This window comes from Diadema antillarum, unplaced genomic scaffold, assembly GCF_040938485.1.
Source record: "Diadema antillarum isolate AM-2024a unplaced genomic scaffold, OU_Dant_1.0 seq00000523_RagTag, whole genome shotgun sequence".
Lineage (NCBI taxonomy): Eukaryota > Metazoa > Echinodermata > Echinoidea > Diadematoida > Diadematidae > Diadema > Diadema antillarum.
The window spans coordinates 2,545,363-2,559,901 of record NW_027271475.1 but is presented as its reverse complement, the minus strand read 5'-3'; the positions used below and the strand labels follow the sequence as shown (position 1 = coordinate 2,559,901).

The 14,539-nt window shown below is 37.1% G+C and overlaps 1 protein-coding gene across 1 annotated transcript in view; it reads right to left on the bottom strand.

Moving 5' to 3' along the window:
- Positions 1 to 368: 368 nt before the first annotated feature.
- LOC139734385 (anoctamin-7-like) overlaps positions 369 to 14,539 on the bottom strand; it is a 55,048-nt gene continuing 40,877 nt past the window's right edge. The window contains exons 17-21 of the mRNA XM_071645174.1: positions 14,097 to 14,226; positions 13,315 to 13,448; positions 11,333 to 11,413; positions 10,550 to 10,806; positions 369 to 672 (exon numbers count right to left, since the gene is read on the bottom strand). Of these exons, the coding sequence (XP_071501275.1) occupies positions 369 to 672; positions 10,550 to 10,806; positions 11,333 to 11,413; positions 13,315 to 13,448; positions 14,097 to 14,226 (906 nt within the window). The remainder of the gene's footprint in view (positions 673 to 10,549; positions 10,807 to 11,332; positions 11,414 to 13,314; positions 13,449 to 14,096; positions 14,227 to 14,539) is intronic.

Here is a 14,539-nt window from a genome sequence, read left to right as displayed (position 1 = left end):
GTCTGAGCTATGACATGGTGTTTGCTATAATTGTAACCATAACAAAATAAGGTTGCTGTTGTTGTTTAAAGCGATATTTGATAAGTACTTTTGCAAACAATTGAATTTGCATGGTCCACCTTATAGCCAAGCACCCCCTCATTTCTGTACCAATTTTGACATCTTTAATAGCATTGACTTCTTTGACAACAAAATATCTTCTTATGAGCTGTACCAAACACGCCATCAAGTGTCCATTAAATGGCAGTAAAGGAAACTATACACCTTTGAAGTACTCTCTGTTACAAATAAATCAGGATGTACATTACGATCATTAATGAATTGCACAGGTAGAACAGGTTAAGGTCTTGAAAACAACGACAGACCAGCTAAAAAGGTCCCGCAAATGTGTGGTTTACAGGAAGTGGGTATGCAACCGGTAGCTCCTGAGACGTGTCGTTGAAGCTGTTCTCTGGAGGGTAACTAGGGTGGAAGCCGTAGTTAGGGGGATAAGCCAGGCCTGGGTTTGCCACAGAGTATATCTGACTGCCCTGTAGAGGGGGTAAGTCGGGGTCAGCAGGTCGCGGCGACTTCACCTTCTTCTTCTTCTTCTTTTTCTTTGTGGGCTCCGGAGGTAAGAGCGGAGGAAGGTCATTGGCTAGGAAGGTGTCTCCATTTTCACCATAACTCAATCTGAAAGAGACAAATGTACAACAACACTTTATCAACAGTATGCCCTTAAAAAACAAGAAGAAAAATCAACAAAATGGCATGCTAAGATGATATATACAAGTGTAATCATGCCACGAACCACCAAATGATACAATGCTGATTCTAAATGTAGATACTCATGACATAATTAAGTGAGTGGTGAATCCCTGAATGGTAGACACATGAGCACATGAGAATGGAATCAAATTAAACACAACAATTTACATGTGCACTGGTTGGGTTTTGTGTGAGCAAGAGAGAGTGAGTCAGTTAAGGTAGGCCAAATGTGATAAAGAGGCTCAGATTATTAAAGGACAAACATTTCTCCCTCACTGCGGCTGGTGCTGCTGCTCCCAACAACAGACTTAACTTCAAAAGTCTTTTATTCCATGTTTGAATTTCAGGATTTGAATGAGTTGCTTTATATGTCCGCTAAATATAAATGCCTGCAGGCAAGCAACCATAGGACCAACAGACTATTTTTCCCTCTGAAGGACTAGGCGCAGGGCATACAGTGCCCTGCCTAAAGGACCAGACCATTGCAGCCAGGAGACTTGAACCAGGAAACTTGGAAAAGAAAGTCTGCCATCTTTATCCACTATTACAGCCCCTCCGGAGGTTGAAATCCATTTCCAATGATTATTTACTGACTCTTTCACTCCTTAAAGGCATAAGTTACCATTTGCAGATGAAACAAACACCCAGCATTAGTGCTTTAAAATAAGTATAGTTCTAAAATGTGAGTTAGGAATAGAAACAACCAATGTAAGACTTTGATTCGGTGAAATCGATGTTAAGTACTGTTAAATATACAATATGTGAGCAATAGTTACAATAAAAATGTTTCCAGACTAAACCGTCTACAGTCACACTTTATTGAGAAAAAAAAAAAATATCTCCGTATATTTTAGGCTTTATCGCTAAAATTTAATGATAGGATGTTTTGTGGTACAACAGACCTACATTGTATACATGTGCATTAAATGGCGTATCTTCAAGAAATTTAAATCACTGTTCCCAAAGGTAAACAAGACCTTTAAGCAATTTTACTCGGGGGAAAATCTGTAAGCTAGGCTCACTGTGAATACCACACTTGCAGTGTGGTTAACATCTCAACCAGCTCACTGGTGCAAGTTACACACTCAGACAGTTTAATCCGAAGACTACACAACATGCAGCAACAGCCAATGCAGCTGCTGTACCACATACTGCAACAAACACATAATTGACGAGGACTTCTGGGGCCAGTTTCACAAAACCTGTTATCAGTAACAACTGCCACATTTCTGTGACAAATTTGCTCTCAGCCAATCAGATGCAAGGATTTCAGTAGCCTATAACAGCTATCATAACTTGTTTTTGATAACAAGTTTTATGAAACGGGGCCCTGTTCGAGGTATTGTACCTCCAAATACCACAAGATATACAGCAGTCCCTACCATGTCTGTCAATCAACAAATACAGAACTGTACGAACAAATAATTAGACCACTTCTACAGGGATGCCAACTTCTGCTCCCCTCCCCCTTCCGTAGAAAAACAATGCCAACAACAAAAATCTACACAATGAAAAAAAATATACATATTATAAAAGCAATATTACACTTTCCATAATCCATGGATTAAATCTTAACTACCAAGTAAACTCCTGTTATAAGTTTTCTGCATCTGATAGTTGATCTGTCAACATTTCACTGTTCTGTGTAATCTTCACTCCACCTTGTACCAGTATCTAGGAATTCATCATCTCTAAAGGAGGAACTGGTGCAATTCTCACCCCTGTCTTTTTTCTTCTTCTTCATCTTTGAATATTCACAGTGACTGCTGACAAGGGATGCGCATCACATCCATGTAAAATATCAAAACAAAATACCAAAACACCTGTCATATCAATAACAACTGTGTATGAGAGGGATGAGGATAGTACTTTGACCTCAGTACGCAGGATTGAATAGACACAAAATGGCCCACCTTAACCCACCAACGCTCTCCTTGTACACTACTCTAAATTTCTGACTCATCTGAAATACAACAGGTGAACAGGTGACACATGATAAACAGACTTTTGATTTTTATGATCATTTGTATATAGGGGTGAACATAAAATATCCATCACTATATATGATACCTTACTGGCTGATACACAAAAGTCATGCAAACATGATCACATTACAATGAACACCAATGCCTCCGTACAGCATTCAACAGACATTTTGGCTCCATTTTACATAAAAATAGCTATGATAGCAACTCTTGCTGCAATATAGAGCAAGTGTCATGGTCTTGAGAAGAACCCTGCTTCCTGACTGGCTGCTGCAACAAGAAATTGCCATAATATTCCAGCAAGAATTGCTATCAGAACCATCTTTAATGAAATGAGACCCTGATGAATTACATTGGATGGACATACATTGTAAATACTGTATATCACATGTCCTGTCCTCCGGGCTATCTATATATAACTCTTTTAATCCCATCAGCAACATGTTAATGCCTACTGGAGACAGCACTTTCAGATGTCAGTCCCAAAAGGGTTAATCTGAGTCTACATGTCACTTTCAGTCATAGCCTTTAAAGATCTTGCTTTGCAAAAATTTGCCATTTCAAAATTTCTACACATCCACATACAATGTACAAAGTTAAATACTTGAGTGATGTAGTAGCAAAATTTATTTTACAAGGAAATGCACAAAAGCACAAAGCATGAAATGGCAAAAATTGCTTTGGGAAAGAAAACAAAATATTTTGTAATTACATCATCTGTCAAATCTGTCAAAAGCCTTTTGAAAATGAAGCTGAGTAAAGTGCTCTGAAATGAGGTAAAACTAAAATTGCTGATAAAAATTATAATTTTGCTTTTTCTTTTTTTTTTCTTTTTTTTTTAAAGATCAGCTTATTAGCTCAGAAAAGAAAAAAAAAATTCCTCATGGTTATATGAAGAAAAAAAGAGAGGAATCTGACGTTTTAAAGTGGATGCATATTATGGCTGAAGAGAAGTTAAAAAGTTGGCCTGGAAAAGGGAGTGAATATCTTATCATGATCCAAGAAACCAGGTGTCATTCTCATCAATGGTTTTCAAAAGATTGAAGATATACAAAGGAAGGATGAATAATAAGAACGAAACATCTACATGAGACAATACTGTATGAAGAACAATGTCTATTGATATACGTGTGTATCTACAGTGACAATCAGTAATGGGAGGAAATAGCTCCTTGTTGCAAGTCTTTGGTTTTGTTTTTATATTTTTTCAGGGGTTGAATACAACAGACAGGCATATTCCACTGCTTCATTGATATCTTGAAACTTTTTTACCTGTGTGCTCTATAAATACACTGAAAAACTGGTTATCTACTCCTGAAGTGGCCACTATACATCATAGTTTGTTTAGTCAGCACTTCAGGTTGTTATTTTTCTTTTCTCTCTCTCTCTCTCTTGCTCTATCCATCTATTTTGCATATCTAGTTTCATTCCCATGGTTATTATTGATCTCACTTTCTATTTTTGATTAAGTAAAAATGTTGTTACAAGGTCTACTGTTTTGACAGGGCTTACAAGGCTTATCTCGATGCAACACGTTTCATAGTTGTATCTCCCTCTCATTAGGTTTTGAGCTGTGACTCTGGTTTGGCTCTTTTATCAAGTCCTTGACTTGCTCAAAACAACATTTAAGGACAAGTTCACCTTCATATACATGTGGGTTGAGTGAATGTAGCAATATTACTAGAACACATCGGTGAGAGTTTGAGGAAAATCGGACAATTCGTTCAAAAGTTATGAGTTTCTGCTCAGTCACGGCTGGATGAAAAGACAACTATAGCTTGTGATGTCACATGAGTACAACGATATAAAGAAAGAATAAAGAAAATTCAACCTATTTCCATTTTTCTTGCATAATGAAAGAACACTCGACTTCTCTCTTTTAGAAGGCAGGGGGAATAATATTACCCTGAACACATATCAGTAGCAAGTCGAAGAAATGTGCACGTTATTCAAAAAGTGAAGTTTTGTGAAATTCTCTTTTTATTTTCCTTATATCGTTGTACGCATGTGACATCATACACTGTAGTAGTCTTCTCATCCAGCAGCGACTGTGCAGACACTTTAAAAATGCATAACTTTTGAACGGATTGTCCGATTTTCCTCAAACTTTCACTGATGTGTTCTACTAGTATTGCTGCATTCTCTCAATCCTTATGTATATGAAGGTGGACTCGTCCTTTAAGCTGGTCAGACTGGATTCAGACATCCCATTGTTTGTTGTGGAAAGTTCAGAGAATGATAAGTTAAAAACACTTTGCTGATATGCATCCCAGTGATTCTCTCAGGGCAAAAAGCTGCACTAAAATGAATACAGGTCTTTGGAATTAACCCGTTAAGGATGAGTCTCGAGTATACTCAGCCAGGTGTCTATGGGAAATGTGTGTTGTAGCAAAATCAGTCTGTGCTCAAGAGGTTAAGAGGAGAAAAAGCATCAAAGGTAAGTGTTCTTTTGTAGAGATAAGTGAGAGTTAGGCTTGTTTGGAGACTATTTCCTCCCATTAATCTCTACTGGTTAAAACAAAACAATTAAAAGTGCATTAGTACTCTCCCACCAACCAACACAAATGTTAGTTGAAGTCTTCGTCTGATGACAGAGAGGCAGAAAAATTTTGCAGTTGAGTGGTGCTGGAGGGAAGCAGATGCGCATAGAGAAAGTAAAAGGAAAACAAATTTAAAAGGTAAGAACATGAGGAGAATTTTGACTAGAAATAAGGGTGAATAACATTGCCGTAAACAACACAGTATATAAACTGACAAGAATAAAAGAGAAACACATATTTGCGAAACAAATTAAAGCAAGATATTTTTTTTTTTGCAAATAGTGCAGATTAGGAAAATTTAGAAAGGAAATCAGCATCTGAATGACATTGACAGCAATACAGTATGGTCAAGCATTTCTTTTTGTTTGTTTTTGGCCAATATCAGTCACATGTGATAAACTTTTTGTCAATTTCTAGAGCAAGAAATACTTGGCAGACATATGACTTTTATGATTCTTTCTATGGCTGCTGAAATAAGATTACAAATTTGTATATGTAAATGGAAATCCGCTGAAAAAAGAGAGCATGGATGAAGTGGAGTGGCATTCACACTGCATGGAATCGATGCCGAACTTTTTTCTTTTTTGGGGGGGGGGGGGGGGGTGGCTGCCAAGGATCAATGGTATACAGCCCTGGGCCCTCCCTGTTTTGATGGGAAGAATCTCCAGAGGGAGCCCTTGGAACTTTTGTTCACTACTACCCACCCCCCCTCCAAAAAGAAAAGTACATGTAGTAGTACTGAAGTAGTAATAGTAGTTGTTGTAGTTGTTGTTGTTTAAAGAGCAAAAACTATGTGTGTGAATCACCCAGCTCAGTCTATTCCTCCTCCCCTCCCCCCCCCCCCCCCCCCATTCCATAGCCTCTGCACTGTAAGTAATATCATGCATTTTCTAAAGCAAGGTAGCAGGGAGTACAATTCGTGAAAGTTACTGATTGCATTGAACATTCAGGTGACTCCCATTATAACGAAGTCTGTGGGGTCACAAGATTTCTTTCATTATATTGCTTCTTTGTTATATCAGAACAGTAAAGTATGTAAAAATATAAAAATTATAAATCGGGGACTTGAATATCTACTTTGCTGTAATGCAGATTTTGTCATAATCATGTTCTTTGTAACAAGAGTGCACTGTACTTTTTCATTAGATGTAGATGATAAGATGAACAATACGAATTTAGGGCATGACATCCCCTGCAATGTAAGTCAAAAGGCTGAAAAGAGTGCTCGTCTCTTACAGACTTCCACAAAATGGTGCCAAAAGAAATAAACTATTCAGACTCAAGAGGACTTTACAAATTGGTTCATCAAAAGGTATTACAACAAAGTGCATTTTGGAAGTGTGCTGGAGTTCAAACCAAAAATAGTCAGAAAAAAAAAGGATGTCAAAGTTAACAGAAGACATTTACCCATTAGTGTTCCTGTTTATTCAATCAAATTCTAGGCACTGATAAATGCGACTGTGCACCTCAAAACGAACATAAAGTCGCACACACTGATTTTGCGCGAGGACTGAAAATAAGTGAAATAGGTCAACCTAGCCAAACTTGACTTTTTCATATTTTCTGAAAGAGCGGGTCTTCTTTTACATTATGCTAAAATTTGGTATCATAAAATGGGTAGGAAAGTGTGTGTTTTAGCAGTTTATCTCGAACATTTTTGGTAGAAGAGTGTGATTAGGTGTGTCTTTAGAATCCCTTTTTCATTTTTGAAAAACCTTGTCCACACTCTTCACTTTCAACTCTAGTAACTTTTGAAAGGATAGTGCTACTGCTTTGAAAGTTGGCATTAATTATGGACAGAATGTGTTAATGAGGCATGCTTAATATCAGTTTAATCTGATAATCCCTTCATTGTTGTTACTCTGGTGGTTTACTTCCTATTTTTTTTTCCCATTCATCGCACAGCCAGCACGGTTTGGTATTATAAGATTAAGCGTGTGAATAGACACTGTACTTCAGAGCCTCTTTTCTCAGTTCACACTTTTCCTGAATTTGTGCTTTCTTTCCAATATTTAGATAGGTTAGGAGAGTCCATTTGATCTGAGTTATACATCATTTTAAAGCTTAAAGTCTGCTCTTTCAGAATGGGTCTTCACTAAAAATTCATGTCTGGCGACTTTTTGTTTGTTTTGAGGTGCAGAGTCACAAATAATGAGTATTACAACAGCCAAACACTTTGTTCCCTACTTTCAAAAACTGTACTCTGGAAAGATCTGTCAATGTGATTTACTGTCATTAATGGTGGGTCATTAAATATTTTACTTCCTTTATCTTTCGGGTCAACAAAAGAGTACATGAAAACAAAATATTTGTGTGTCTGAATAATCATGACATGTGCCCCATCAGATCACTATTACTCATAGCCCAATTTCCCCACTACAGATGAAAAATTTTCAAATCATAATTTGTTGTGTCAGCATTAATGAGAAAAAAAAATTGTACTAAAAGACATTGAATACTTCTAAAGAAATGCATATTATGAGATTATGCAAGGAAAAGTAAAATGTGCAGAAAAGAATAGCATGCTGTAAAGGCATACAGATGATGTCAAATGTGCATGCTTGCAAGTTTTAAAGCCAGCATGTTTCTGAAGCTACAACTGATGAGATAGAAAGTGAGCTTCAAGGTTAAAAGTGATTGAGAGTGTGACATTTGACATGTTTAAAGTTACTTTGATTTAGAATGCACTTCTCATGACACTTATCAAGTTTGAGTGGCCTCTGCCAATATAGTCTTTCCACCAAACCCAATAATGTGATTGTAATTCCCCAAAGGCAAGATGCAGAAATATTAAGAAACAGAGACAGTAATGAGAAAACCAACAAATAATGTTTCCTAGTAAAATGAACCACTGTCTTATATGACAAATAAAATGATCACAACATTTGGATTATTTCAAGCTTTTAATAGACTAAAGGAATTATTACATATGTTTAGGTTACTCTATTTTGAGATAGGCATCTGGTTATCAAATTTATACACACACACACAAACAAAAATATTCCGACAATGTTTTGCCAATTCAGACTTCGTGTTCAGCTGTGTGTATTATGGGAAGTATCAAAAATTCCCAAGCTAAAAATGTAATATGAAAATTATGGAAACCGTGCAATAAAACAAATCAGAAAAATAAAAAAATGTAATCACTTCATGCATTCATAAGTGAACTCTCTGCTGAAGCGAAGTATTTTAACTGCACTTGACTAATGACATGACCTAATAGCAGATTCAGTAGAAATTGGTAGAAGTCAACTGAATCTTGAAGGTAAATATTTGCTACTGGATTCAGAGGATATTTCATCATGCAGAGTGGAAATTAATATGTAATGTGTTATCAGAAACAGAGAGACGACATAGAAGTAGGTTGGGTGTGTAGAGAAAACTATAACATTGCTTAACATTTACTGCTCTGAAATTGGTTTAACCCTATTTTAACTGGGCTATTTGAGACCAAGTTTTAACTGGGGGGGGTCAATTTGACCCCCTGGCCCTTCAGATCTCGGCCATCGATCGCGCGATCGCCGCAAAATTTTGCCTGAAGACAGAGCCGGATGTCAACTACAAGATTACATGGTCATACAATAGAAAAATATTGGCTTTCTATTTTTAATTAATTATGCAAATGTATGCAAGTAATCATATTTTCACCTATAACTCCATTAAAAAGACTGAAGGATTGCTAAATTTTTGTGTCAGAGTTCCTCATGACACATCAAACAACTTTGTTGTAAAAGAATAGCACAATCGAAATCAATTTCTTTTGTTTTTTATTGTTTTGTTAATTTTTTATGTATTTTCTTGTTTTTTCGACCTTTTGTTTTCTATTGTTTTCTAGCCAAAATTTGTTGCAGGCACTTTTTCAAGCTTATCTACATTAGAATCTATTAATTTTAAAGGTTGAAAGTTGAAATAATCTCATATATATCAATTTAACCAAAAAACACAATTTGCAATGGATTTGCACACGATATCATGAATTTGAGCTGTTTTCGGGTTGACATACATATGCAAAACATTGCGTAACTTCAAAACGGTGTACCCAGACGTTGCAAATTTGGTCTCAAAATATGCAGGAGACTTCAATGAAAAAATTCATGAAACGACGCGGCAAAATCTTTGCGGGTTGCGGAATCGTGGCGCGAAATGTCGAGGGGGGGGTCAATTTGACCCCCCCCCCCAGTTAAAATTGGGTTAACATGCTACCAGAGATGGTTTTGTACTAATGATGCTACATTCCTTTGATTGTATGTGACAGAAAACTTCATCATATTATTGATGAAATTCTTGCATTGAGCTGTTTTGATTGAAGACGACTGAAAAATTGCCCTCTACATCATTATAAATATGCACTGAATTGATCATTGTTTTCACTGATCAATTTAGTGCTTATAAATGTACATGTATATCAATGTAAGGCAATTTGTCAATCAGTTACAACTTGATGCAAGAATATCATCAATTTGAATAATCATGCAGTATCCGATGCATGCTAAAAGGATTAAAACCAGTACTGGCTGTCAGGCAGAAGCTCGGTGGTCTAGTGAATAAGATCCCTGTATGGTGATCAGGTTGTAAGTTGGAATACTGCTTGAGTATGTATGCCCATTATTTCTTTTGTCACAGCTACAATGTACTACTAAAAATCACTGATCAATTCAGTGCTTATTTATGTCAATGTAGGGCAATTTGTCCATAAGTTTCAATAAAATTAATTTTTTCCCCTGTTTCCACATTTACAAGGGTCATTTAAAGTAGGATGCTCATTGAAATTATACACGGTATAATGTCTAAAAGATTAATCTCATTTCTGTCAGCCACCTTCCAGTCTGTTTCAATATCAGAGCAACAAAGTTTGAAAAGCCAGGATAACGACAAAATACACCAAATACAAACAGAGAAGAATGGATGAAAGTTGACAAAGTTCCTAACTGCCACAACATAAACAGAATAGAACGTTGACAACAGAGCAAGGGACTTCTAGCAGAGTACAAGGCATAGATTTCTTCATGACTAATTGGCATCATGGAAGAATTCAAAACAATTATAGCATTCTAAGACTAGCAGCGAGCTGAATTGATGGAATACAAATGAATACTGACAATGAGCTAAAAAGGTCACAAAAAAGGTTTAGGGCATGCCAGAATAACAGAGACTGATACAATATATGCCACCACATGGACTGTTTTCCAACCACCAAACTGAGCAAAAATGAATAACAAAAGCAAAAGATGCAAATGAGAGCAAATTTTGTAATATTTCCAGAGGTGGCGTGCATACTCAGTCTTGTTTGCCGTGGTATCGTTCTCTTTCTGAAACGTGTCCTCAATGTTGCTCGCGACAGCGGACGGCTCGTAGCCGCTCAGACTGTCTTCCTGCGAGAGGTCGTCGGTGGCAAATCCCTGGAGGTGACCATTAAAGAAATTGAGGCTGCGGAAACCCGCCTCATCGGGGACCAATCTGGTCATGAGCTCCTTACTTTTCATCGGCGGCAGATTTTCAGCATCCTCCAGGATCTTGGCAACTTGGAATTTCTCCTGCAAGCATGACAAAGAAAGAATAAATGGAGAATAAAGTGGATGTAAAGATTTGTGTATGCATGCAAACTTTAAACAAATTTCCTAAGTGGACAATAAGACAGAATTGAATTGAATTGAATTAAATATACAAAATATGCATTGGTTCTATGAATTGCCTCAATTGAATTTCAAAGTCAGTCCAGCAAATTATGAATTTACCTTTGTATGGGATGTTGACAAACAAACACATAAAACCACAATGACTGACAATAACCCAACCACAAAAAAGTTTCCTTTTTTTTTCTTTTTTTCTTTATCCATTAGTAATTTCGAAAACCTGGATATGAAGTCTGGTTTCCATCAAAAAAAATGGATAAATAAAGGAATATGCAAAGTAATCTTAGAATAATCAAATCACCAATACAAAGTACATTAAAGTTTTGCAAAGCAATATTTTGAAAGTAGGATCGTTTGGTCTGTGTTTACAATCTCACGCTCTCTCTTGTCTCTCTCCCTTCATAAGAACATGTCACATTTGTCTTACCCTCCTCATGGCGAGACGAATGTCAGACGGCACATCAGGGATCAGGTACATGATGAAGAATTTCACTGCGAATACAATGTGCTGGTGAAGAGAATATTGACACAATATCAGAGATGATGGCAAGATTATGTGAAGAATGCATTACTTTGATTTCTTTTCATTTTTCCTGATCACTTTTTAATGCCATGTCTCCATGAGTCCAATGATTCACATTTTTCCTTCTGATTGAAAGAGACTCTTACAGTGCTATGACCTTAATACAAAAGAATTTGCATTTCCCATTCTTCTTTTCATGATCTTTATTACCTCCACCAAGGAAGGAAGAGGTGAAGTGATCATTTTGTTCATAATCCAGGAATTTTCATGGATTTTTGAAGGATTTTTCATTTTTTGGCATATGGTCAACCAACTTGGGGTTCAAGCTGTGCGTACTGGAGGTTTACATACCTGCACTAAAGTGCGTGCTCTGCTCGGGCAAGGCGCCATGCAACAACGTAAACAAAAGGCTTTTATTTTGGGAAATTGCATGAGTTGCTGGCTTGGCGGAGGTCTGTGCTCTCTGAGTGCTTTCCTAGTTACCATTCTAGTTATTACTACTACAGCTATTACTACTACAGCTATTATTATCATCGTCATCATTAAAGGGACTGTACAGTACTTGTTGACGTGGGGATTCATGTTTGAACATTCCTATTCAGTGAGATCATGAGAAACCTCTTATGAAATATGAAAGAGCATGTAATTTTAAGAAGGATTCGAACGTTTATTTGATGAAAATTGGTTTTCAAATGGCTGAGATATCCAAAAAAGTGATAAAATATGATAAAAGGCGACAGGTCACGCCTTTCATTAGGATCTCTTTGTTTCACCTTGTTTTTGGATATCTCGGCCATTTCAAAACCGATTTTCATCAAATAAATGTTTGATACCCCTTAGAATTGCATGCTCTTTGACATCTCATAGTGTGGTTTCTGAATATCTCGCAAAACGTTATAAGCTAAAACCTCACCTCGACCAGAACTGTGCACACCCTTTAATGTCATTAACATTATTTGACCGTCCTTTTCTCCTCTCCCATTCCCCATCTACATTGTATACCTCACACACATCTTTACATGACTTATTTCTAAACAGCTCATCAAACCTAAAAACTGGGACATTTAACTATGGCTTCATGATTACATTTTCTATTTTTTCATTTGGCTGTAGGTTGGTATAGTCAAGGCAGATGTCAAAATGGAGGGGAAAAAAAAGAAGAGGATTGTAAAGACGATTTCTAGTTTCTCCCACAGCTTGGTCACCACTGGTGAGGAACATGATATTGTGAAAGTTGCCGCTATGGAAGAAAGTGAAAGATGAGATCCTGCATGCTGGTTCCATGGGGCTTAGGATTGACTTTAACTTTTCATTACAATCCTTTTAATTCTCATCTGGGAACCAACTTCCCAATCTTCAATTTATGTTTGTTAGTCCCAAGTATACTCCGGGAGGTGTCTATGGGAAATGCATGTTCCAGCAAAAGCAGCTAATCTTCAACCGGTTAAAGGTACTGTTTACCACTGGCAGCAGTGATTTAAAAAATGTTTGAGTTATCATATTTGATGCATATGTGTAGGTCAGTTGTATCACAAAACATCCTACCATATAAAAAATTTGCAATAAAGCCTAAAATATACGGAAATATCACTATTTTTCTTACTAAACTATAACTGTAGACGGTTTAGACTAGAAACAATTTTTATCATAACCAATGTTCACATTTTGTAGATTTAACAATACTTAACATCGATAATACTGATTATCTTTTTTACACTGGTTGTTTCTATTGCTGACTCACATTTTAGAACTATTTTGAAGCACTAGAGCTGGGCTTTTGTTTCATCTGCAAATAGTAAACAATACCTTGACATGTAACTTGGTTACAGCAGACCTTGGTTGGCACTGCAAATAGGGCTGATGTACATGAAATTCTCTCTTCTCACCTCAAAGCCAATGACAATCCAGAGTTTTTCTGCATTGCTGTACTTCTTCCCCCACTGTGCAGTGAAGGCGATCAGGAAACCATTGGAAACCACTCCGGCAAAGTTGATGAAATCCAGAATGGAAAACCACATGCCTGCCAAGGACGCAAGGAAATAGACACAGATTAAAATAGTGTTCCATTTAACAGGCATTCACCTCTTGCCTCAAAATGTCATTCTAGCTCACGATAACATCAAATCTATCACTACAAACTTAAAAAAAACCAAACACATCAAACATACATTATTGATAAACATGCAGGTAAAATACATTTCTGAGAAGATACATAAAAAAAGGGGAGATATGCAACATAATATGAAAGCAACTCTTTGTCCTTGTCAAATGGTACAAGGTTTACCAGAGCCAGCAAACAGCAAACTTTTGTAATATGTGTACGTTGATTTCCCTTGCTTTATCTTTCTCTCTCTTTGTTTCTGTAGTTATTCTATTGTTAAACATTCACTTTCTCTATCTTTTTTGTTCTTCAAACATAGCACTGCTAGTAAGGGAGGAAGAAAGAAAAATAATATCAGATAGCAGGACAATTTGTTTATATTTCAGTTAAATGGCAACAGAATTTTAATGAGACAGCTAACAAGATTAAATCACAAACATTACAGAGTGACAGCTAGAAGTGCACTATGCTAAGGAAGATCCAGTCTCCTCTGTCCTAAATTTAATTGGGGTAAACACATTACAATGCACACACTCTAATTTGACTTTCTGTATATTTGGACTGTACCTATGTTGGAGGCGATGAAGGCGATTGGACGGCGGTTGAACCAAACTAGTCGTTTGCCGTCCACTCGGATGTCGATGAGGAGGATGGTGATGGCTATCAGGGGAGCGATGGGCAGTGCGGCCGAAAACAACTGATGGGAGGGAAAGAGAGAAGAAGGACCACTGGTCACTACTGACCACTGTCACATAATAACCTTTTACCATCAGAGGACCTAGAGATAGCATTGCTGAGAACAAAGGATTCAGTGATTTGAGGCCAAAACAGGTAAGTCCAGCAGCACATTGTGTTTCTTGAGCACAGACAAAGAAATTTTTCAGGGTGCTCCTCCCCACCTCCCCCCCCCCCCCCCCCCCCCCCCACTCACTCATCACACGCACTATAAAGATAGCTTTTGATGCATAGATGTGATGGTAACACTGCGCCTACTTACTATAGTGCTATGG